This window comes from Staurois parvus, unplaced genomic scaffold, assembly GCF_062004578.1.
Source record: "Staurois parvus isolate SC_StPar_1 unplaced genomic scaffold, SC_StPar_1.0 ptg001331l, whole genome shotgun sequence".
NCBI lineage: Eukaryota > Metazoa > Chordata > Amphibia > Anura > Ranidae > Staurois > Staurois parvus.
Genome location: NW_028319127.1, coordinates 143,689 through 170,000, shown reverse-complemented (window position 1 = coordinate 170,000; position 26,312 = coordinate 143,689). Strand labels below are relative to the sequence as shown.

The window sequence follows — 26,312 nt, the reverse complement described above, 5'->3', positions numbered from 1 at the left end:
CAGTAGAGGGCCCCATGAGATGCCCCTGGTACCTTTTTCATAGGCTTTTTTGAGTTTGGGCAAGGAGACAGGGGCCCCATGATCCCCTATTGCCCGGGGGCCCCATGAGTTGTCAGTCTGCCCCTGGGAGGGTCAGTAATGGTTTAAGGAACCCGTTTTCACCTCAAAACTTCTGATCAGGTATAGGAGAATTAAAGAAAATCGATTAGGAAACTCAAGGGGATGAAGAAATCGTCTTTTAAATGTCTACCTAGCTGCAAAGGTGATACAAAGGGAACCTAGTATTTGTATATTGTACCCCTGACCGACTCCATCCACACTGTACCGAAACTAGTATAAAGCTTGGAAGGATGAGGCCACACCCACAGCGCCAATTTAAGCCGGTGTGAATTGTAGCGGCAGGGATCTTCTGATTCACGCTATTGCCGGCCATAGACTGGTCAAAAATCAGCCGATTTTTCGCACTGTTATTGGGTGAATTGGTCACCCATTTTTTGGGTTTTTTGCACAATTTTTTTTATCGGTCATGTTGGAAAATTCGCAGCCGATTTTTGACGATCGGCCAATTTTCCCGGCCATGATGGGCAAATCGGCCGATCGTTTTGCCGATTAAAAAATCCGCGCATGAGCCGTGACCTGCAAGGGAAAGAAGTTATGGGGTGAACTTTGATTTAGTCGGGCGTTTTTTTTTTTTGGTTTTGTTTTTTTACCGTCGGTGGTAACATCGGCCAACTGACGACCGATTTTTTTTTTTTTTTTTTTTCTCTGTTTTCGAAAATCGGGCAATTTTTTACCCGTCTATGGCCTGCATATGGCTCTGAGCCTGTAGATGTGGCAGCCGAGACACTTCACTATAATGACAAATTAAGCCTTGTGCTATGACGGCTCCGGGAGGTGAGGGGGGAGGGGGGGTGTATGTGTGTGTGTATGTATGTATGTATGTATATATGCGTATATGTGTGTGTGTATGTATATATATGTGTGTGTGTGTGTATATATATATGTGCGTGTGTGTGTATGTGTATATATATATAGATATAGATATATATATATATATATATATATATATATATATATATACACACACACTCACACACACTCTGCCAGGACACACCTACACCACACACACACACCCACCATGTGCTCCCCACACCCATTGGCAGCTTAATCAAAAAGAGGAACAGAGGGCGCCATCTAAGTGCAGTAGGTAATCATTAAGGTCTTTATTAATAAAAAGATAATTGGCCGCTCACCTGTAGAAGTGGGTGCTGCAGCGTCGAGGAAAGAAAGATCAGTGAACGTACATTCGCTGATCTCCCCTTCCTGTTACCGAACTGGAAGCAAAGGGTAAATTGTATCCAAAAAACTACATCACATGGCGGACTTTGTCCTGTGTGTGATGAAAACAAAAATGTTAAATATTAAAGTTGCACCCAAGCACATAAAATCACCCCCCCCCCCCCAAAAAAAATATTTTTGAGTGAGGACTGATGGTAGTTTTTAAAAATTCCATTTAACAAGAGACAGACCATTTTTGGATTTTTGGAGTAATAATTTATTTGAATACCTTGTAACATTCATTTTACAGCACAATAATGTCACATGAAATATAACTTCTCTTTCCTCCCATCCTTTTCCTGGGGAGGGGCTGCGCGATAGGCGGGGTCAGCGGAAAAGAGGAGGGGTTACCATGTACGATGGGTGACCGATTGCCTCCCACTCAGAACGGTGCCAGCGCTGGGCACCTCGTAGTAGACGGATGGGGACTGCAGCTCAGGTAGGAAAGCACACAGGCCGTGCCGCTTCTGAAATCATCTTCTCACATCTCTCACTATATACAGGAAATTTTACTGATTTTTAATTTTTTTTTGTTCTATAGTCAGACATAAAATCAACAGTGAAAATCCAGAGCAGGCTCCACGCGAGACGGGCCCGGCTTCCTGTGTCTTTACCTGCAGAGGGTGTAGGATGCGGCCTGGAAATGTCTAATAGTACAGCTCCTTGTCCCACCAGCCTGGGGGAGAAAAAGAGAACGTCAGAATGATATTTTTAGTGTCTGGGGGATCTGAAATATTCACAAGTGTAACCTGACTGTGGACTGGCAGGTTTGTGCTTTTCTGGGCTCCGGAGAAAATTGCTGTCGTGTTACTGTCTGGTTTGGCAGTAGTAGAATTCAGAGGAATAGGTAAACATTTAGGATGCTTGTAAAACGCACTGTGTTGCTACATTTGCCTGTTAGGTTTTTAGACCTACTAAGTGGGGGATCAGCAGAGCTGGGGGTTACTACTGAGTGGGGTATCAGCAGAGATGTGGGTTACTGAGCAGGGGATCAGCAGGGCTGGGGGTTACTACTGAGCGGGAGATCAGCAGAGCTGATGGTTACTACTGAGCGGGGGGATCAGCAGGGCTGGGGGTTACTACTGAGCGGGGGATCAGCAGAGCTGATGGTTACTACTGAGCGGGGGATCAGTAGAGCTGGGGGTTACTGAGCGGGGGATCAGCAGAGCCGGGGTTTACGACTGAGCGGTTTTCAGCAGAGTTGGGGGCTATTACTGAGCGGGGGATCAGCAGAGATGTGGGTTACTGAGCGGGGGATCAGCAGGTCTGGGGGTTACTACTGAGAGGGAGATCAGCAGGTCTGGGGGTTACTACTGAGCGGGAGATCAGCTGAGCTGATGGTTACTACTGAGCGGGGGATCAGCAGAGCTGGGGTTACTGAGCGGGGGATCAGCAGAGCTGGGGGCTATTACTGAGCGGGGGATCAGCAGAGCTGGGGGCTATTACTGAGCGGGGGATCAGCAGAGCTTGGGGGTTACTATTGAGCGGGGGATCAGCAGAGCTGGGGCTATACTGAGCGGGGGATCAGCAGAGCTGGGGGGTTACTACTGAGCAGGAGATCAGCAGAGCTGCGGGTTACTACTGAGCGGGGGATTAGCAGAGCTGGGGGGTAACTGCTAAACAGGGCTGGGTGTTACTACTGAGTGGGGATCAACAGAGATGAGAGTTACTACTGAGCGGGGGGATCAGCAGAGCTGGGGTTTACTACTGAGCGGGGGATCTGCTGAACAGGGGTACTAATGAGCTGGGGATCTGCTGAATGGGGGTATTACTAGGCCCCTTTAAAACAAATAGAAAATCAACACACACAGCATCTGCCAAGCTTCCAAAAAGCATTACTGAAGCATTAAAAACACATCAAGAAAGCATGTTGAAGCAGTAGGCGCTTTAACGTGTGTTGAAGTCGAAGCATGTGTGAATGAGTCCTAGGGTTGAAAAAAAAAACCCAAAAACCTTCAGCCTTTAGAATGACTTTCAGTCTGTAATGCTGTACTCACTTCCGGGATGTCTGCGGACTCCAAGTTTACGGATTTCATCATAGACAAAAATCAAGACTCCAAATGGAAGAGGAACAAACCACCACTGCCACCTAAAAGATACATAGACGTCAAGTTATAGAATTCGATTGAATCTGCTTCTATATGGCAGGAAGTCAATGAAGTAAAGGGTCACTTAGGGACTGTGTGAATCCGAAAAACACACACCAAAAAAATGAACGGAAGACTCTGAACACCCATCAGATCTCAATGGGGACAAATCTCCTGCTGGATCTCTATACTGACATGGACGGGGGATGGGTGAGGAACGTAAGGACGCCCCATCGTTGGATGGAAATGAAAATGATCGACCTACAGAGGACTGAATTCAAAGACATCCTGAAAATCAAAGTGAAGAAATGATGCAGCAGGCGAGTCCGTTTTGGTGAAATGTCATTGCAGCAACTCAGAATGGTCCTTAGTAGTCTGTGTGGCCCCCACGTGCTTGTATGCATGCCTGACAACGTCGGGGGAGGCTCCTAATGAGACCACAGATGGTGCCCTGGGGGATTTCCTCCCAGATCTGGACCAGGACATCACTGAGTTTCTGGACAGTCTGAGGGTGCAACCTGGCAGCGTCGGATGGACCGAAACATGACATCCCAGAGGGGTTCTATTAGATTTAGGTCAGGAGAGCGTGGGGGCCATTCAATGGTATCAATTCCTTCATCCTCCAGGAGATGCCTGCATACTCTCCCCACATGAGGCCGGGCATTGTCTGCACCAGGAGGAACCCAGGACCCACTGCACCAGGAGGAACCCTGGACCCACTACATCAGGAGGAACCCAGGACCCCCTGCACCAGGAGGAACCCAGGACCCACTGCACCAGCGTGGGGTCTGACAATGGGTCCAAGGATTTCATCCCCATACCTAATGGCAGTCAGGGTGCCATTGTCTAGCCTGTAGAGGTCTGTGTGTCCCTCCATGGAGATGCCTCCCCAGACCATCACTGACCCATCACCACAACGGTCATGCTGAACCATGTTACAGGCAGCAGAACGTTCTCCATGGCTTCTCCAGACCCTTTCACGTCTGTCACATGTGCTCAGGGGGAACCTGCTCTCATCTGTGAAGAGCACAGGCGCCAGTGGTGGACCTGCCAATTCTGGAGTTCAATGGCAAATGCCAATCCAGCTCTATGGTGCCGGGCAGCGAGCACAGGGGCCCACTAGAGGACGTCGGGCCCTCAGGCCACCCTCATGAAGTCTGTTTCTGATTGTTTGGTCAGAGACATTCACACCAGTGGCCTGCTGGCGGTCATTTTGTAGGGCTCTGGCAGGGCTCATCCTGTTCCTCCTTGTACAAAGGAGCAGATACCGGTCCTGCTGATGGGTTAAGGACCTTCTACGGCCCTGTCCAGCTCTCCTAGAGGAACTGCCTGTCCTCCTGGAATCTCCTCCATGCTCTTGTCTCCTGGAATCTCCTCCATGCTCTTGTCTCCTGGAATCTCCTCCATGCTCTCGTCTCCTGGAATCTCCTCCACGCTCTCGTCTCCTGGAATCTCCTCCACGCTCTCGGTCTCCTGGAATCTCCTCCACGCTCTCGTCTCCTGGAATCTCCTCCACGCTCTCGTCTCCTGGAATCTCCTCCACGCTCTCGTCTCCTGGAATCTCCTCCACGCTCTCGTCTCCTGGAATCTCCTCCACGCTCTCGTCTCCTGGAATCTCCTCCATGCTCTTGAGACTGTGCTGGGAGACACAGCAAACCTTCTGCCAATGACACGTATTGATGTGCCATCCTGGAGGAGTTGGACTGCCTGTGCACCTCTGTAGGGTCCAAGTATGGCCTCATGCTACCAGTAGTGACACTGACCCGAGCCAAATGCAAAACTAGTAAAAAACAGTCAGAAAAGATGAGTAGGGAAAAAATGTCAGCGACCTCCACCTGTAAAACCATTCCTGTTTTGGGGGTCGTGTCACTGTTGCCCAGCTAGTGCACCTGTTGTTAATTTCATTAACACCAAAGCAGCTGAAACTGATGAACAACCCCCTCTGTGACTTACCTGACCAGATCAATATTCCAGGAGTTTCATTGACTTGATGCGACTCGGATTACAAGTCTTCCTTTCATTTTTTGAGCTGTGTGTGTATATATATTAATACATTCTTGTTTTTTGCACACAGTCCCTAAGCAACCCTTTACTTCAATGAATTCCTGTCTTTTTTTTTTTTGGATTAATCTTTCTTAGGTTGACCAGCAGCCCCGAAATTCTGTTGAATGAATTACTGGTTGTAGAAAATCTGCCACACTGGCTCTGTGTCTATAGTTTTGCCCCAAAAGCAAAGCATTCCCTTACCGGATGGGCATAAAGTTGAAAATGTTGGGCATTCCAGGGCAGTAGCAGAGGAAGTTACCCAGAATCAGCTGGAAGACGATGGCGATCACCAGAACTTTGTTCCTAGGAGAGAATATGGAGAAATAATTAGCTGTAACTCCACAGCAACATAAAACAATCCCGTCCTGGAGCAGACCGACATAAGGGGGGTTGGATTTGTTCGTATCTGACACCAAAAGTAACCCCCAAGATGATAAAAGCTGAGCACAGAGCTCTGTTGTCCAAAATAATGAGGGCCATGACTTGCCCACGTAGACTGCTATTGTTTTACATTATTATTATACACTATATTGTCAAAAGTATTGGTTGGCCGGCCTTTCCACGCACATGAACTGTAATGGCCTCCCAGTCTTAGTCCGTAGGGTTCAATATTGAGTTGGCCCCGCCCTTTCCACACAAGTTCAGACCAGACTTTAGCTGTTCCGGGCCTCAACCGAGTGCTGGACACTTAGCCCGTTCACCACAAAAATAGAAGTGCTACTAGATACACTATATTGCCCCAAGTATTGGGCCGCCGGCCTTTCCACACACTTGACCTTTAATGGCCTCCCAGTCTTAGTCCGTAGGGTTCAATATTGAGTCTGCCCCGCCCTTTCCACACACTTGACCTTTAATGGCCTCCCAGTCTTAGTCCGTAGGGTTCAATATTGAGTTGGCCCCGCCCTTTCCACACACATGATCTTTAATGGCCCCCCAGTCTTAGTCCATAGGGTTCAATATTGAGTTGGCCCCGCCCTTTCCACACACATGACCTTTAATGGCCCCCCCAGTCTTCGTCCGTAGGGTTCAATATTGAGTTGGCCCCGCCCTTTCCCTGCACATGACCTTTAATGGCCCCCCCAGTCTTCGTCCGTAGGGTTCAATATTGAGTTGGCCCCGCCCTTTCCCTGCACATGACCTTTAATGGCCCCCCAGTCTTAGTCCATAGGGTTCAATATTGAGTTGGCCCCGCCCTTTGCAGCTATAACAGCTTCAACTCTTCTGGGAAGGCCGTCCACAAGGTTTAGGAGGGTGTCTATGGGAAGGTTGGACCATTCTTCCAGAAGCACATTTGTCAGGTCAGGCACTGATGTCGGGGGAGGAGGCCTGGCTCACAGTCTCCGCTCTAATTCATCCCAAAGGTGTTCTATGGGGTTGAGGTCAGGACTCTGTGCAGGACAGTCAAGTTCCTCCACCCCAAACTGGCTCCTCCATGTCTTTATGGACCTTGCTTTGTGCACTGGGGGGGGCAGTCATGTTGGAACAGGAAGGGGCCATCCCCAAACTCTTCCCACAAAGTTGGGAGCATGAAATTGTACAAAATGGCACCTTCACTGGAACTAGGGGGCCAAGCCCAACCCCTGAAAAACAACCTCACACCATAATCCCCCCTCTACCAAATTTTCACTTAGCACAATGGAGTCAGGCAAGTACCGTTCTCTTGGCAACTGCCAAACCCAGAAATGTCCATCTGATTGCCAGACAGAGAAGGGTGATTGGTTACTCCAGAGAACACGTCTCCACTGAGTCCAGTGGCGACATGCTTTACACCACGGCATCTGACGCTTTGCATTGCACTTGGTGATGGAAGGCTTGGATGCAGCTGCTCGGCCATGGAAACCCATTCCATGAAGCTCTCTACGCACATGGAGTGGAATCCACCAGGAGTCCACTTTCTCAGCGGGGGATCTGTCCACTGACGCATTTTAGATGCATAAATAACGAATGGATGCTTTTTACATTTTTTGTATATTACCTCTTTCATTTTTCCCTCAATTCCCCTTGCGGGCTGGGGAGGGGCGATCCCATTTGAAATTTTAAAGCCCAACGCCAGCCATTTTCTGTTTCAGCTTTTAATATATTTGAAAAAAAAAATGTTTTTAAATTTCCTGTGACCTTGTTGGGGTGGTCTCATCACGCAGCCATCAGCTTGTGGTTGACTCTTTGGACGTACGGAAGAGCTGAACTGGTTAATGATGAAGGTGAAAAATGTTTTGCCTTTACAACCACTTTAAGTAAAAGCGCTTCGGCTGCCATTGGGGCTAATACAGAGGACAGCGATTTGTACCTGAAAAATCCTTGCTGGATGACGGACAGACGTCTCGTTTTCCTGATGAGCACATCAGCGATCTGACACACTTCAATACTGATGAAGAAGACGGTGTAGCAGTTGTACTGTTGGTAGAGTCGCTGGCCAAAAGTCTGACAGGCAAAAGGGATATGAGAGGTTATATCTGCCAAAGGATTTTTATTTCTGTCCGTCCAGTCCTGAGATTTACACAGCTCTGCCACAAAGCACAGTACTGCCTGGCAAAGCAGGAGACTTGTTTTGTTCTCTGCTGCAGTTTCCCCCTCCCCCAGCCAACCCTAAATACTTACCTGAGCCCGATCCTGATCCAGTGATGTGCACAAGAGCAGTCTCTCTCTCCCCTCCCTCTCTCTCTCTCTCTCTCTCTCTCACCCCCCTCTCTCTCATTTTCTCTCTCTCTCTCTCTTACCCCCTCTCCCTCCCTCTCTCATTCGCTCTCTCTCATTTGCTCTCTCACCCCTCTCTCTCATTACCCCCCTCTCTCTACCCCTCCCCCTCTCCCTCCCGCTCTCTCACCCCCTTCTCTCTCACCCCCTCTCTCTCCCCCTCCCCCCTCTCTCATTCCCGCCTCTCTCCCCCCTCTCTTTCTCTCTCCCGCTCTCTCTCATTCGCTCTCTCCCCCTCTCTCGCTCTCTCTCCCCCATTCTCCCCTCCCTCTCTCTCCCTCTGTCCCTCTCTCATTCCCCCCTCTCTCTCCATCTCTCGTTGTCTCTCTCTCTCTCCATCTCTCATTGTCTCTCTCTCTCTCTCATGCTCCCTCTCATTCCCCCTCTTTCTCTCATTCTCCCTCACTCCCTCTCCCTCCCCTCTCTCCACTTTCTAGCTTCTCTCCCCTCTCTCCTTCTCTCTCTCTCCAACCAATCATGAGAGAGCAGGGCTGAGCTGCTCCCTGTGTGCCAATGGACACACACAGCCAGCTCAGGAACAAGCACGCACGAGTGCCCCCATAGCAAGCGGCTATTCCGATTATCACCGTCCTTGTTAGCACATGAACTGATTAGCTTCTTGTGCTGCTCCCCTCCCCCTGCTTCAGTCTTAGCTGTGCTGTACGTCAGATTAAGTTCATTTTTAATGCTTGCATTCAGAAATAACACATTTATAGATGCAATAATGAGTATCCTTTATATGTGCCTTACCCATTGCTGGCCGTAGCTGTCCTCTAAGTCCTGTAGGTGCTCATCCTCCCATTGGGCGCGCAGACCCAGGCAGTACGCAGGGAACCAACCTTCCTGAGCCATGACGGTGAAATAGTCCACAAACCCCGCGAAGGACTGAATGACGCCTGACGAGAGGAAACCGGTACAGAGAGGATATGATTCTGTGGTTGAGTTTCCCTGTCCTACGGGGGGGGGGATGAATGATTGGATCCCCTGCAGATCTTGTAAGTTGGCCCATTTACAAAGAAATGAAGGGTGTCGAATTTTTATCACGGGTGTATCTTTAAAAAAAAAAAAAAAAAGAATCCAGAAAAAAACACGAAACAGATGTCATAGATTGAGTTGCAGTTTAGTGGGCCAACTTACAGAATCTGCAGGGATCAAATAATTATTTCCCCCCCCCCCCCCCTGTATATGTATTCATTTTATTTCAGGTACTTATATAGCGCCGTCAATTTCTGCAGCACTTTACATATATATTGTACATTCACATCAGTCCCCGCCCCCGAGGAGCGTACAATCTAAGGTACCTAACTCACATTCATACATACACATAATAGGGACAAATTAGACAGGAGCCAATTCACCTACCAGCATGTCTTTGGAGTGTAGGAGGAAACCGGAATACCCGGAGGAAACCCACGCAGGCACAGGGAGAACATGCAATCTCCAGGCAGGTGGTGCCGTGGTTGGGATTTGAACGAACGACCCGAGTACTGCCAGGCGGAAGTGCTAACCACTAAGCCACTGTGCTGCCCACTATTGAGTTAAAGCCCTGACAGCCTCTTTGGGATTCCACTGGGAGGATCTCTGTACACCCGCTGTGCCCATTATGAGGGGTCCCCACCATCCCTGTGCTGAGTTCCCGGGTCTGTACACCGGCTGTGCCCATTATGAGGGGTTCCCACCATCCCTGTGCTGAGTTCCCGGGTCTGTACACCGGCTGTGCCCATTATGAGGGGTTCCCACCATCCCTGTGCTGAGTTCCCGGGTCTGTACACCCGCTGTGCCCATTATGAGGGGTTCCCACTATCCCTGTGCTGAGTTTCCCGGGTCTGTACACCCGCTGTGCCCATTATGAGGGGTTCCCACTATCCCTTTGCTGAGTTCCCGGGTCTGTACACCCGCTGAGCCCATTATGAGGGGTTCCCACTATCCCTGTGCTGAGTTCCCGGGTCTGTACATCTGCTGTGCCCATTATGAGGGGTTCCCACCATCCCTGTGCTGAGTTCCCGGGTCTGTACACCCGCTGTGCCCATTATGAGGGGTTCCCACCATCCCTGTGCTGAGTTCCCGGATCTGTACACCCGCTGTGCCCTTATGAGGGGTTCCCACCATCCCTGTGCTGAGTTCCCGGGTCTGTACACCCGCTGTGCCCATTATGAGGGGTTCCCACCATCCCTGTGCTGAGTTCCCGGGTCTGTACACCCGCTGTGCCCATTATGAGGGGTTTCCACCATCCCTGTGCTGAGTTCCCGGGTCTGTACACCCGCTGTGTCCATTATGAGGGGTTCCCACCATCCCTGTGCTAAGTTCCCGGGTCTGTACACCCGCTGTGCCCATTATGAGGGGTTCCCACCATCCCTGTGCTGAGTTCCCGGGTCTGTACACCCGCTGTGCCCATTATGAGGGGTTTCCATCATCCCTGTGCTGAGTTCCCGGGTCTGTACACCCGCTGTGTCCATTATGAAGGGTTCCCACCATCCCTGTGCTAAGTTCCTGGGTCTGTACACCCGCTGAGCCCATTATGAGGGGTTCCCACCATCCCTGTGCGGAGTTACAAGCTACAATTATTTATTAACGGCCATCCTGCCCAGGTAACACTCTGCTCTATGGGGACACAGCATTTAAAATCTCACATAGGTTCTAACCCAAGTTTTCATTCCTCCGCCATCCAGTTACTATGACTAGATCGGTGGCGCGGTGGTGGCATCTTATGTCCATTCATAGAAAGTCGCACTCTTGTAGACACCACAAACCTTGGACCCTCCCGCTATCCCCCCCCCTCCCCCCCCACTCACCAATCTGGAAGTAGGAGTAGGCGGCCAGAGCCTCATTCACCAGACGGTCCCGGCGCGGGTTCCTCGGTTTCAGGTGCATGATGTCGCTCTCAGCTCTCTCATAGGCCAGAGACACCGAGGGGAACTAGAGAGAAGAGAAGATCTTTTCATCCCATGTGATGGCGGGTTACACCGTCGTGTTTTGTTTCAAAGGAGTCAATGGAGACGCTGTAGAAATGCATGTTGTGCATTTTTGATGCGTTTTTTTTGCATTTTAACCACTTCCAGTCCGGACACTTTCCCCCCCTTCCAGTCCAGACACTTCCCCCCCCTTCCAGTCCGGACACTTTCACCCCCTTCCAGTCCGGACACTTTCCCCCCCCTTCCAGTCCGGACACTTTCCCCCCCCCTTCCAGTCCGGATGCTTTCCCCCCCCTTCCAGTCCGGACACTTTCACCCCCTTCCAGTCCGGACACTTTCACCCCCTTCCAGTCCGGACACTTTCCCCCCCCCTTCCAGTCCGGACACTTTCCCCCCCCTTCCAGTCCGGACACTTTCCCCCCCTTCCAGTCCGGACACTTTCCCCCCCTTCCAGTCCGGACGCTTTCACCCCCTTCCAGTCCGGACACTTTCACCCCCTTCCAGTCCGGACGCTTTCCCCCCCCTTCCAGTCCGGACGCTTTCCCCCTTCCAGTCCGGACGCTTTCCCCCCCCTTCCAGTCCGGACGCTTTCCCCCCCTTCCAGTCCGGACGCTTTCACCCCCTTCCAGTCCGGACGCTTTCCCCCCCTTCCAGTCCGGACGCTTTCCCCCCCTTCCAGTCCGGACGCTTTCCCCCCCTTCCAGTCCGGACGCTTTCACCCCCTTCCAGTCCGGACGCTTTCACCCCCTTCCAGTCCGGACGCTTTCCCCCCTTCCAGTCCGGACGCTTTCCCCCCTTCCAGTCCGGACGCTTTCACCCCCTTCCAGTCCGGACGCTTTCACCCCCTTCCAGTCCGGACGCTTTCACCCCCTTCCAGTCCGGACGCTTTCACCCCTTCCAGTCCGGACGCTTTCACCCCCTTCCAGTCCGGACGCTTTCACCCCCTTCCAGTCCGGACGCTTTCACCCCCTTCCAGTCCGGACGCTTTCACCCCCTTTCAGTCCGGACGCTTTCCCCCCCCCTTCCAGTCCGGACGCTTCCCCCCCTTCCAGTCCGGACGCTTCCCCCCCCTTCCAGTCCGGACGCTTCCCCCCCTTCCAGTCCGGACACTTTCCCCCCTTCCAGTCCGGACACTTTCCCCCCCTTCCTGTCCAGGCCAATTTTCAGCTTTCAGCGCTATCACACTTTGAATGACAATTGCGCGGTCATGCAACACTGTACCCATATGAATTTTTTAGCACTTTTTTGAGACAGATAAAGCTTTATTTTGGTGGTATTTATTCACCGCTGGGATTTTTATTTTTTTTGCTATGTAAATGAAAATGTCCAAAAATTTTAAAAAAGTGTTTTCTTATAAAATTTTGCAAATAAATAATCTTTCTTCATAAATCTTGGCAAAAATATATTCCGTTATCTTTTTAGTGAAAAAAAAATTAGATTATAACCAAAAATTATCATTTTTAAACTTTTTAAACCATGGTGACACTGGACTACTTGTGGGGGGTGATGAAGTTTTTTTTTTTTTTACACTGATTGCTTTTACACCCATAAAGGATGTAAAAGCAATCATTTCTCCTTCTCTCTGCATTCTTGCAGCCATTGAGAACTACAGTGTGAGCTGTGATTGGTCACAGCTTTTCACATGGTACAAGGCTGTTGTGAATAGCCCTGTACCATGTGATCTCTGTGATCATTCACAGATTTCACACGTAGTCAGCAATGATGTCAGAAGTGACATCTTGCCTTACTACTCTGCATGTGATCACTGATTGGTCCCTGAAATGCGTTGGCTGTAGCACCAGTTACACATTTGTAATAAATTCTCTCTTTGGACGACGCTAACATCTTGGTGCCGCACTTCGATTTCCAGATTCTATTATCGCTTCTACAGTCCAAGGTTGACTTTCAGTCGCTTTGTACATGAGATCAGCCCCGGTATCCCTAAATGCCCCAAAGGGACACCATCAGAACGTTTCTGCCCAATATACCAAAAGTATATCTGAGAAGGTTCCAGCAATCTACCCCTTCAGGATTGTGACATGCGATGTTCAGATTGCTAGAATCGCATATATGGAGCATTGTACAGACAACCTGAATACATTCCATGTATGTAGTCCTCCCCGTGCCGATGAAGCCCTTCTGCTGCGTCCCTGGTAGTCTGGGTCCTACAGATTACAGTCCTATGGGACAACTCATGGGGCCCCCAGGCAATAGGGGATCATGGGGCCCCTATGTCCTTGCCCACACTCAAAAAAAGCCTATAAAAGGTACCAGAGGCATTTCATGGGGCCTCCTACTGACCCCGGGCCTTTGGGCAGTGCCCGAGTTCTCGATTGGTCAGTCCACCCCTGGTCCTGCCATATGCCAGGGCATTATGGGGGATGTAGAGAATACTCACAATATCGGTACACAGCTCAATGAAGAGGATGGTGATGCAGCCCAGGGGTAGAGGGACACTGGCCGTGATATAGATGAGATAGGGGGCCAGTTCTGGAATGTTCTTGGTCAGAGTGTAGGCGATGGACTTCTTCAAATTGTCAAAGATCAGACGTCCTGGAGGAGCCAGAAAAAAAATGTTTCCTGTGTTTTACTTTAATGCTACAAAAAGACTTGGGGGCCACAAAACAATGGCACACAGATACAGGTGAGTCCCGGAGTAATGACACATTGGTGCTTGTGGGGCCCAGGGGGACAGTAGACTTACATATTGGGGCCTCAGCGCAATGGAAGTCTGACACTTGGGGGGTCCCCAGAGCAAAGACACATTGGGGCTTTGTGGGGGGACCCAGGGTGACAGTCTTGCAAAATTGACACAGAAAGAAGATTGGAAGATTGACAGAATACGATTGGTCTCAGAATAATGGAGGACTGATACATGGAGGGCTCAGAGAGTAATAGAAGACTGAAATATGGAGATCTTAGAGGAATGGAGGACTGACTTGTTGAGGTCTCAGTGATGGAGGACTAACACATGGAGGTTTCAGAGTAATGGAGGACTGACGTGTGGGGGTCTCAGGGTATTGGTGGATTGACACATGGAGGTCTCGGAGTAATGGGGGACTGACTTGTTGAGGTCTCAGTGATGGAGGACTAACACATGGAGGTTTCAGAGTAATGGGGGACTGACGTGTGGGGGTCTCAGGGTATTGGTGGATTGACACATGGAGGTCTCGGAGTAATGGGGGACTGACGTGTGGGGGTCTCAGGGTATTGGTGGATTGACACATGGAGGTCTCGGAGTAATGGGGGACTGACGTGTGGGGGTCTCAGGGTATTGGTGGATTGACACATGGAGGTCTCGGAGTAATGGGGGACTGACGTGTGGGGGTCTCAGGGTATTGGTGGATTGACACATGGAGGTCTCGGAGTAATGGTGGACTGACGTGTGGGGGTCTCAGGGTATTGGTGGATTGACACATGGAGGTCTCGGAGTAATGGGGGACTGACGTGTGGGGGTCTCAGGGTACTGCTGGATTGACACATGGAGGTCTCGGAGTAATGGGGGACTGATGTGTGGGGGTCTCAGGGTACTGGTGGACTGACACATGGAGGTCTCAGAGTAATGGGGGACTGACGTGTGGGGGTCTCAGGGTACTGGTGGATTGACACATGGAGGTCTCAGAGTAATGGGGGACTGACGTGTGGGGGTCTCAGGGTACCGGTGGATTGACACATGGAGGTCTCAGAGTAATGGGGGACTGATGTGTGGGGGTCTCAGGGTACTGGTGGATTGACACATGGAGGTCTCAGAGTAATGGGGGACTGACGTGTGGGGGTCTCAGGGTACTGGTGGATTGACACATGGAGGTCTCAGAGTAATGGGGGACTGATGTGTGGGGGTCTCAGAGTAATGGGGCCCAGAAGACTAAAAGACACCTGAGAGACCCATAAAACTGATACAATGACTATTTCATGAAGCAAAGGTCCTCCTACATCACTGCTCTGGGGACATGTGTAGATACATTGTATCCTCATCTCACCTTGTTCCACTCCTGTGACGATGGAGGCGAAGTTATCGTCCAATAAGATCATGTCAGCTGCATTCTTTGCAGCATCCGATCCAGCAATTCCCATAGCAACGCCGATGTCCGCCTTTTTCAAGGCTGGGGAATCATTGACACCGTCTCCTGTCACGGCCACAATGGCCCCCTGGAACAGAAGACAATCTGAATTTTGTAGATCAGGGATGGACAATCTGTGGGGGTCTCATCCTTCCCCCCAACCAGTAACAATGTATCAACTACCAATACAAAACATAGGAGACAAATGTACAAACGAGGGGCTGTGATGACTTACCAGCTTCTGACAACTTTCCACAATGATGAGTTTCTGCTGGGGAGAGGTCCGAGCGAAGACCATCTCAGGGTGCAACTTCAGAGACTCCACCAGCTCCTCACCGCTCATGTCCTTCAGCTGTCCACCATTGATGACGCAGGCCCGAGCGTCACTGCGGAGACAAGGATCAGGGTGGTATGTCTTCCATCAGTGACCTAGTTCTTAAAGGATCAGTCCACCCAAAGCTGATATTATAGTTCTAGGCTGAGCCTAGGAGATCGAGTCAGCCCCTGGTGAGAGGTGGTGGATGGTGGGAACCCCTTATAATAGTTACAGCGGGTGTACAGACCTGGGAACTCAGCACAGGAATGAGGGGAACCTCTCATAATAGTTACAACCAGTGTACAGAGCCAGGAACTCCGCACAGGGATGGTGGGAACCCCTCATAAAGGACACAGCGGGTGTACAGACCCAGGAACTCAGCACAGGAATGAGGGGAACCTCTCATAATAGTTACAACCAGTGTACAGAGCCAGGAACTTAGCACAGGGATGGTGGGGACCCCTCATAATGGTCACAGCAGGTGTACAGACCCGGGAACTCAGCACAGGTATGGTGGGAACCCCTCATAATGGGCACAGCAGGTGTACAGACCTGGGAACTCAACACCGGGATGGTGGGAACTCCTCATAATGGGCACCATGCGAAGATCACATCTGTAGAGTCCCCAAAAGTTAGAAGATCTCACCTGCCAATGTTAACTTGGTTAATTTTTGGGTGGAGTGACCCTTTAACTGTTCCATTCCACTAAGCAATGAAGAAAGGATGGAATAATGGAACCTCCTATATTTCTGCCATGATCGGTTCACCCAATTAATGAAAGTGTGTCGCCAAGAATACGATAGGCTCGTTGCTCTCACCGTTTGTTCACCTGCTCCACGGGAATGCGCAAGCGAGCAGCAATGTCCTCCACCGTCTCGCTGCCCTCGGAAATGATGCCCACACTGGCGGCGATGGCCTTGGCTGTGATTGGATGATCTCCAGTGACCATGATGACCTGAGTTGAAAAATGCATCAAGTTTATACCTCGAGATGACAAAATAAAATAGAACTTCGTGTTGTCAAATTCACGGAGGAATTCATGGCAGAAGTCACTTTCCATTGCAGCCAATCAGGGACAAGCATTTATGTTCTAGCACAGGTTAGATGATGAAAACTCGCTTCTAACTGGCTGCCATAGAAAGGACTGCTATGTTCCCACATGGAAGAAAAATATATTTGTAAAGCTAAAATTGTGGCCGTATTCAATATATTTCAATATATACATACATATATATATATAAATATGTATATATATATACATATATATATCTATATATATATATATATATATATATATATATATATATAAATTTGTGTGTGTATATATATATATATATATATATAAAAATATGTATATATATATATATAAATATGTGTGTGTGTATATATATATATAAATATGTATATAGATATAACTATGTGTATTTATTTATTTTTATATATATATATATATATATATATATATATGTATATATATATATACTGTATATTGAAATGCGTTTTTATTACAAAATATATGAAAAATATTTTTAAAAATACAATTCAAATATACTGCATGTCTTTAAAATATATATATAAAAATATATATATACTGCATGTTGAAATGCATTTTTTTTATATATTACAAAATATATGAAAAATATTTTTAAAAATATATTTTATTAAACAAATATTTTTTTTAGATATATTCTTCAGATTATTTTTAACATATAAAAGGGTAATTTTAACATGTATTTTTACATATATTTGTAAATGCTTTCCAAAAATGTAGATCAGTATTTTTAAAGACATACAGTATATTTGAAAATGTATTTTTAAAAATATTTTCAATATATTTTGTAATAAAAATGCATTTCAACTACAGTGTATATATAAAATATATCTCCTAGATTCCTAGATTGTAAGCTCCCATGATCAGGCCCCTCCTATCCCTTTTGTATTGAACTGTATTGTTGCTGTATTGTCTCCCGTTATATTGTAAAGCGCTGAGCAAACTGTTGGCGCCATAAATCCTGTATAATAATAATATATAAATCCTGTATAATAATAATAATAATATATAAATCCTGTATAATAATAATAATATATTTCAAAATATATTTAAAATTTTTATATATATATATATATATATATATATATATATATATATATATATGTTGAAATGCATTTTTTATATATTACAGAATATATGAAAAATATTTTTAAAAATATATATTTTTTAAATATATTCTTCAGATTTTTTTAACAAATAAAAAAGTAATTTTAACATATATTTTTACACATATTTGTAAGTACAGTCCAAAATGTAGATTAAATGTATTTTTAAAGAAATACAGTATATTTGAAAATGTATTTTGTAAAAATATTTTTAATATATTTTGTAATAAAAATGCATTTCAACATACAGTGTGTATATATATATATATATATATATATATATATATATATATATTTATCAAAATATAATTTTGAAATATATTGAATATGGCCAAAATTGTAGTATTTCAAATATAGTTTTCTTCCATGTGAGTTACTTTCATAAATTAGCCCCTTTTTATCCCCTTACTCGGATTCCGGCAGTTCGGCATTTCATGACAGCGTCGGGGACAGTGGCCCTGGGGGGATCAATCATGGAAATGAGTCCTGCGAAGCAGAGACCGCTGGTGGGGAAGTTCAATTCATCCGCGTCGAAGTTGTATCCGCGAGGGTACTCCTTCTCATTCAGGTACAGGTGGCAGAATCCTAAAATTAAAAATGAATTTTGAAGTGAAACTTACACTTTCCAAGCACAAAAAAAAAGGAAAATCCCCTCCAGGTTTCCAGGTTATCCATATACATTGCAAGATATCATTGCCAATTCTTGCCTGCTTCCATTCTGCAGGTACTGAGAGAGGCCACGGGGCACTGTGCGTAACCCACATGGAAGAAAAATATATTTGAAAAATATTCTTCCCCAATATATTGACATATATTTGAAATGGTATAACTTTGGACATGTTCAATATATTAAAAAAAAAATATATATATATACATGCACTGTATGTCGAAATGCGTTTTTATTACAAAATATATCAAAAATATTTTTAAAAATAGGTTTTCAAATATACTGTATGTCTTTAAAAATACATTTAATCTACATTTTTGGAAAGTATTTACAAATATGTGTAAAAATATATGTTAAAATTACTTTTTTATATGTTAAAAAAATCTGAAGAATATATTTAAAAAAATATACTTTTAAAAATATTTTTCATATATTTTGTAATCTATAAAAGACGCATTTCAACATGCGTGTATATATATATATATATATTTTTTTTTTTTTCATATATATATATTTTGAAATATATTGAATACGGCCAAAATTGTAGTATTTCAAATATATGTCAATATATTTGGGAAGAATATTTTTAAAATATATTTAAAATATATTTTTCTTCCATATGGGTGGTGCACCCCCTCCCATGACTGATACTAAACATGCACACCTGGCAATTTTCTAAATATGCATGATGGGGTTTTATGCTGAGAGCTGATTGCTTCAAACACATCTAGGAAGGCAGAGGTGGTCCTGCATCTAGGAAGGCAGAGGTGGTCCTGCATCAAGGTAAGAGGGAGCTTTGGGACCCGTCCGGCCCTTTGCGGTGCGTTAGCGCGCAAACTGCCGAAGTATAAATGGGCCCAGAAAGGCAATTTTTGGTTCTGTTCAGAGATGAAAAGTTTACTCCAGTAAGCTTCATGCTTTTATGTTTGATTGTATACCATTGCCTTGTCTACCCCCTTCCCCCGCAGCTGTCCCCTCTTATTCTTACCAATACTTTGAGATCAGATTCAGTCCTCATGCATACGGGACGTATTTACGGCTGTTTTTGGCTTTTTAGGTTTTTTTCCTACAGCCAATAAACCCCCCAACATGTTTCTCCTAGGTGTCCATACACACAAAGACTGCAATCAGCATTTTTTGGCTGGAAAAACCCCCAAAACTAGCGGGTTTCTAGAAGAGTTTTTCAGCTGTAAAAATGCTCTAACACTGATAAACGTGGTAAAACTCCGCAAACCGGTGTTATTGGACTTTTTTTTACCCCCAAACAAATTTTTTGGGGGCAAAAAAAATGCTAAAAACCTCAAACGCAGAAAAACGCGAATGCAAAAATGCTGTAAAACACCACAAACCAGTGTTTTGGGATTTTTTTTTTGACCAAAAAAATAATAATTTTTTTGGTTAAAAAAAAGCTAAAAAAGGCGGCTAAACACTAATGCAAAAATGCGGTAAAACACCGCCATTTTTGGACTTGAAAAAAAATTTTCATGGTACAAAAAACACTACAAAAGTACAAATGCAGAAAAACGTGGCTAAATGCAGCAAACCGAGGCTAAACGCTAATGCAAAAACGTGGTAAAACTCTGCAAACCGGCGTTTTTGGACTTTTTTTGACAACAAAAAAATTTTTTTGGGGTGGAAAAAAAATGCTAAAAAATACAAACGCAGCACAACACTGCTAAAAGCTCGTGCAAAAATTTGGTAAAACGCAGCAAACTGGCATTTGTGGACTTTTTTTGACCCCCAAAAATTTCTTTTGGGGGTAAAACAACCGCTAACAAACGCAGCTAAAAGCTAATGCAAAAACGCAGTAAAATACCACAAACTGGCGTTTTTGGATTTTTTTTGACACAAAAAAATTTATTTTTCGGTAAAAAAAAGCGGCTAAACGCTAATGCAAAAACGCGTTAAAACGCTGCGAAACGTTTTGACCAAAAAAGAAATGCTAAAAAAACAAACGCCTTAAAATGTGGCTAAATGCTGCTAAAAGCTAATGCAAAAACACAGTAAAACGCAGCAAACCAGCATTTTTTAACTTTTTCTGACCCCCCCAAAAAAAATTTTTTCATGGGGGGGGGGGTAAAAAACCGCACACGCAAGTTTTGGTGCATTTAGTGGTGTTTTCCTGTTTTTGCATTTTTAGCGGGCTTTTTTACAAAAACAAATAGGGTTTTTTGCTCAAAAAAAAGTCCAAAATGCTGGTTTGAGCGGTTTACTGCGTTTTTCAGCATTAGAGCGTTTTTACAGTTACACTCTAGAAACCCGCTAGTTCTGGGGTTTTTTTCCACCCAAAAAATGTTTATTACAGTCTGTGTGGAGACTGTGCAGAGCCATGCAAAGCAGTGTTGCAGGAGCTGACAGGGAAGATGATTGGTAATCACCGGGCACCGTCGAGTAAACACCGGCCGGGACCCGTTGATTGACAGCCGAGGCTGTAAATGGTGGCGCGGGTAGGGCGTGCGTGTGCTCCCTAGCCGGAAGTGCAAAATCATGTATATATTGCGGTTATTATTGGGTCATTGCGAGAGAATTGCATGAGGTGGTTGGCTTCACCAATAGTGATCGTTCATTCAGGCCCAGGTTGACCACTATGAAGAAGACATTGAAGGAACCTAAGGGGAGAGGCTGGAGGAGAAACCCTACTGATACGTTGGAGGGTTCTCGTTGACTCCAGAACAGTGCACACCTCAAGGCTGGCCTTACAAAAGGGTGCAGGAGCAGATCTCCAGACCAGCATGTAAAAAAGAAAGGTGGAGAAGTCTACGCCCAGTGGCGCCTTCTCCACGTTCCTCGCAATAATCCCAGTCATGTTGACTTCTCGTTCTTTCCTTACCCAGCACTCTTTCCCCCAGTCCTCCGAGGTCCATGTAAGCTGTCTGGAAAGCTTCCTGCCATTGTTCATCCAGAGGGATCTCCTGTCCTTTGATCATGATGGTGGAACACCTTTCCAAAATGCGTTCTGGAGCTCCCTTCATTACGAGAAGATAACGCAGATCCAGAGGGTCCTGGAGCTCATGGATGGACAACTGGAGATGAAAATATTTCAGTTTAGTTATCGAAAAAAAAAAAATTCTCTTTTTAATTTTTCTCTAAAAGCTTATTAACATGGACTTCCATTCATCTCAGAACGGCCAATATCTTTATACAAGTGCAAAAGCAGCTTTATGGAGTTTAGAAGGAGGTCAAACACAGGTTAGAAGGTCAGAAGAACCTGAAAAGGAACTCAAATTGACCTCAGATTTAAGTGTTTCTCCATCTACACAAGTGCAAAAGCAGCTTTATGGAGTTTAGAAGGAGGTCAAACACAGGTTAGAAGGTCAGAAGAACCTGAAAAGGAACTGGAACCGACCTCAGATTTAAGTGTTTGTCCATCTACACAAGCCCAAAAGCAGCTTTATGGATTTTAGAAGGAGGTCAAACACAGGTTAGAAGGTCAGAAGAACCTGAAAAGGAACTCAAACCGACCTCATATTTATGTAAGTCCATCTACACAAGCCCAAAAGCAGCTTTATGGATTTTAGAAGGGGGTCAAACACAGGTTAGAAGGTCAGAAGAACCTGAGAAGGAACTCAAACCGACCTCAGATTTATGTGTTTTTCCATCTACACAAGGTCAAAAGCAGCTTTATGGAGTTTAGAAGGTCAAACACTTTAATCTGAGGTCAGTTCGAGTTCCTTCTCAGGTTCTTCTGACCTTCTAACCTGTGTTTGACCTTCTAAACTCCATAAAGCTGCTTTTGCGCTTGTGTAGATGGACATACATAAATATGAGGTTGGTTTGAGTTCCCTCTTAGGTTCTTTAGACCTTCTAACCTGTGTTTGACCTTCTTCTAAACTCCATAAAGCTGATTTTGCGCTTGGATAGATGGACAAACACTTAAATCTGAGTTCAGTTTGAGTTCCTTTTCAGGTTCTTCTGACCTTCTAACCTGTGTTTGACCTCCTTCTAAACTCCATAAAGCTGCTTTTAGAATGGAAAAAGGTAAAATAGAAAATAACAGAATGGAATATAGCCATCTTCCAAAATTCCAATTTTGAAAAGAAAACAGAGTAGAATAGGAAAGAATAGAGTAAAACAAAATAGAATACAATATAATAGAAAATATAAGAATAGAATAGAAAAAATAATACAATAGGATAGAGTACAATAAAATAGAATATAGCTGTCTTCCGAAATGCTAATTTTGAATATAATAAAAAGAAAAAGAATATAGCTGGATAGGATAGAACCAGCTATTCTTTGCAATGAATTCAGATTGGATATTTTTGATTAAATTCGATTTGAATACTTCAAATCCATTTGCAAAAATTAGAATCCAGTTGAAAATGAAAAAAAAAAAAAAAACAAGGTACAAAAACAACAAAATAAAATGTAGTAATTTAACGGAGTGATGCCAAGTGAAAGATGGCCAGAACATTGACCGTTCACCTGAAACTTGTTGGTGGAGTTGAAGGGTAACTCCGACACTTTCTTGAAGCGATCTCTGTATTCCGTGACATTGCCAACCGTCAGCTCCGAGAATTTCAGCAGAGCGGTCTCCGAGGCATCGCCAATCACAATACGCTGAAGGGTGCAAAAGGGTGTAAAAATTAATGATGAGCTCACAACTACCGTCTATGTCGTCGATATATCCAGAATAAACTCTGTTATGTTGGTCCAAGTAGGCAAATTGTCAGGACCTGGATCACCTGCTGGTGTCACTGTGGTTCCTAGAGTGGAAGGTCGTAGTTCCAGCGTCCACCAGTTTAGCGTCTCCATGTTGCCAGCAGATCGCAGTGATCAATCGCCACTTGATGCTGGCTGCTGGGAGGATATTTAGTCCAAATGAACTGACAAGCTAAGTATTTGTTCAGTTCACAACTACCGTCTATGTTGTTGATATATCTAGAATAAACTCTAGTATATTGGTCCAAGTAGGCAAATTGTCAGGACCTGGATCACCTGCTGGTGTCCCTGTGGTTCCCAGAGCGGAAGGTCGTAGTTCCAGCGTCCACCAGTTTAGCGTCTCCATATTGCCAGCAGATCGAAGTGATCAATCGCCACTTGATGCTGGCTGCTGGGAGGATATTTAGTCCGAATGAACTGACAAGCTAAGTATCTGTTCAGTTCACAACTACCGCCTATGTCGTCGATATATCCAGAATAAACTCTGGTATATTGGTCCAAGTAGGCGAATTGTCAGGACCTGGATCACCTGCTGGTGTCACTGTGGTTCCCAGAGAGGAAGGTTATAGTTTCTATGTCGTCAATATATCCAGAATAAACTCTGGTATATTGGTCCAAGTAGGCGGATTGTCAGGACCTGGATCACCTACTGGTGTCCATGTGGTTCCCAGAGCGGAAGGTCGTAGTTCCAGCGTCCACCAGTTTAGCGTCTCCATATTGCCAGCAGATCGCAGTGATCAATCGCCACTTGATGCTGGCTGCTGGGAGGATATTCAGTCCGAGTGAACTGACAAGCTAAGTATCTGTTCAGTTCACAACTACCGTCTATGTCGTCGATATATCCAGAATAAACTCTGGTATATTGGATCCAAGTAGGCGAATTATCAGGACCTGGACCACCTGCTGGTGTCTCTGTGGTTCCCAGAGTGGAAGGTCGTAGTTCCAGTGTCCACCAGTTTAGCGTCTCCATGTTGTCAGCAGATCCCAGTGATCAATCGCCACTTGATGCTGGCTGCTGGGAGGATATTTAGTCCCTCCCATGCCAGTACCTCTCACTTCATTGTTTTGCTCTGCTAGCCGGATGCTGCTTGCTATTTATTCTGACTATGCTCCTGATTTTGCTTTTGCCTTGTACCCTTCTACCTACACTCCTGATTCCAGCCTTGGTTCCCCCTTCCTGACTGTTCCTTACACATAGGATTTTACCCCGTTGATCCATGTTTCCCATGTTGCCAGTTAGGAATTTTGTCCTTTGGTTGTCGTTCGTTCATATCTTAGTATTTGCTGTATGTTCTGATGCTGGTATTTTGGACGAATTTTGGGTTCACTGTAAATAAATCTTACTTTAGACATATATATGGTCTGGTCTCCGTTTCCCAAGTTTAGCTACTTAGATCTGGCCACCCCTGCTGCTGATTCCCGACATGAATATAAAGGTTGGAAGGATGAGTTTCAAACCCTACAGCTCATTAGTACTCACCTTGGGTACAGGTACTCCATCCTGTCCACCCTTGAAAGAGGCACGATTACAAAGGCTGACCACCTTACTCAGAGCTCTCCATGTATCCGATGTTTGGTCGAAGCTTTGTCCTGAAATGTAGAACATATCAAATAAATGACCTCCAAGAAGCACTGTGGTGACCACAAATGCGCTCGTGACCTATGATTTTGACGAGTAGCCAACAACTGTGTCATCTGAGCTAGAATGTTGAGACTTTTCAAATCCAAGACTCAATGACCACTTAGCCATGGCCAGTGCCAACAGTTAGGATGTCAAGGTTAAGTGGTTAGATAGTCACCTGATTGATCTTCAGTGGTGTCAGCTGTATGGATCTGATTGTCAAACCACAAGTGAGACACAGTCATCCGGTTCTGGGTCAAGGTTCCCGTCTTGTCGGAGCAGATGACGGACGTGGATCCAAGTGTCTCCACAGCTTCAAGGTTCTTTACTACACAGTTCTTTCTGGCAAGACGTTTGGCCGTGAGAGACAGACACACCTGTTAGCGTAGAGAGGAGCGTCAGTGACACCAAAGCTGAGCAGAAAATTAAAAGAACAAGCTCGCTGAACTTTTTTAACACTTAAGAATAGTTGAGGTCTGCAAAGCAAGGGTGAAGGACGATGCAGGTCAAAATAAAAATCCTAAACCCTTCCACCCATCACCTGCTAGTCTCAGATTTTATTTATATTGAGTATGTGGAGTCCTCTTACAGTGACGGTGGCCAAGAGACCTTCCGGGACGTACGCCACCACGATAGCCATAAAGAAGACCATAGCCCTGAGGAAGGGGTAGCCGATGACCATAGCAACGATAAAGAAGGTGCCGCCGAAGAAGATGGCCAGCCCCGCGATGATGTCCACAAAGTGTTCAATCTCTATGGCAATGGGGGTCTTCTCGTTACCCACTCCGGAAGCCAAGCTGGCAATGCGGCCAATGATGGTTCGGTCTCCGGTGTTACAAGTGATTCCTGTGGCCGTACCTACAAAACCATGCAATAAAAGTTGGCTATGTCTTAGCACCTTTATACTTTTTATTTCTTAGATATAAATCCTGGAGCTTTTCATTTTGTACTCCAGTTTTATCATGAATAAAATGACCAAAATTTTAGTATCCAAAACCAGATTGCTTCCTTGTGACCTGGAGACCCTAGAGGAGTGAGCTCCTCCTTCTGAAATGCCGCTGTGGTATTGAGCGCCACCTACCATGGAATAAAGACCCTACACCTGCCTACAGGCAAAAACAAGCAGAATTTGCTCAAAAAATTTGCCAAACCTTTACATAATTGATAGCCTATGCTGGCTTTTTCGACAACCCTGGATGTTATCAGGTTCAACGGCATTTGTAGCTTTTCCCCTTGAGATGTTTGTCGAGGAGTTCCTTACCTTCTAGACACATGGTAGAGAAGAATGCAATATTTCGTGTTTCCAGGGGGCTCTCATGGGTATATTCTGGTGATCGAGTCTGTGGTTCAGATTCCCCTGTCAGAGAAGAATTGTCCACCTAAAAGCAGGTCACAGGGTCAGGTTTTTAAAGTTCTTCCAAAGCCAAGTTCATGATAGACCTCCATAAACCTGGTGAACATTTTTTCGATCAAGTGCCCAAAGTGGTGGGAGAGTCTCACCTTGCACCCTTGCGCGGAGATAATTCTAATATCCGCCGGGACGCGATCTCCACCCTTAATTTCCACAAGGTCTCCTACCACCAGCTGGTTGGCGTTTATCTGAAACTTCTCTCCATCTCGTATAACGGTGGCTTGCTAGACACAAAAATGAATTCGGAATTACAACAGAAATTTTTTTTTCCTTTTTGGATACGTATGGAATGGTTAAAATAAAAAAAAACCTCAATTTTTTTTTTGGCCAATTGGGAGCC

At 45.7% G+C, this 26,312-nt stretch overlaps 1 protein-coding gene across 2 annotated transcripts in view; it reads right to left on the bottom strand.

Moving 5' to 3' along the window:
* Positions 1 to 1,531: 1,531 nt before the first annotated feature.
* ATP4A (ATPase H+/K+ transporting subunit alpha) overlaps positions 1,532 to 26,312 on the bottom strand; it is a 51,104-nt gene continuing 26,323 nt past the window's right edge. The window contains exons 6-24 of one of the 2 annotated variants that reach the window (XM_089661390.1): positions 26,062 to 26,196; positions 25,823 to 25,940; positions 25,151 to 25,419; positions 24,740 to 24,938; positions 24,421 to 24,530; positions 22,704 to 22,838; positions 21,109 to 21,301; positions 18,021 to 18,196; positions 16,273 to 16,409; positions 15,374 to 15,524; positions 15,058 to 15,226; positions 13,476 to 13,630; positions 10,958 to 11,081; positions 8,916 to 9,061; positions 7,759 to 7,892; positions 5,673 to 5,774; positions 3,336 to 3,427; positions 1,953 to 2,014; positions 1,532 to 1,831 (exon numbers count right to left, since the gene is read on the bottom strand). In XM_089661390.1, coding sequence (XP_089517516.1) covers positions 1,986 to 2,014; positions 3,336 to 3,427; positions 5,673 to 5,774; positions 7,759 to 7,892; positions 8,916 to 9,061; positions 10,958 to 11,081; positions 13,476 to 13,630; positions 15,058 to 15,226; positions 15,374 to 15,524; positions 16,273 to 16,409; positions 18,021 to 18,196; positions 21,109 to 21,301; positions 22,704 to 22,838; positions 24,421 to 24,530; positions 24,740 to 24,938; positions 25,151 to 25,419; positions 25,823 to 25,940; positions 26,062 to 26,196 — 2,574 coding nt within the window. In that variant the 3' untranslated portion in view covers positions 1,532 to 1,831; positions 1,953 to 1,985. Of the gene's footprint in view, positions 2,015 to 3,335; positions 3,428 to 5,672; positions 5,775 to 7,758; positions 7,893 to 8,915; positions 9,062 to 10,957; positions 11,082 to 13,475; positions 13,631 to 15,057; positions 15,227 to 15,373; positions 15,525 to 16,272; positions 16,410 to 18,020; positions 18,197 to 21,108; positions 21,302 to 22,703; positions 22,839 to 24,420; positions 24,531 to 24,739; positions 24,939 to 25,150; positions 25,420 to 25,822; positions 25,941 to 26,061; positions 26,197 to 26,312 lie in introns of both variants that reach the window. The other variant, XM_089661389.1, reaches the window with a different exon arrangement.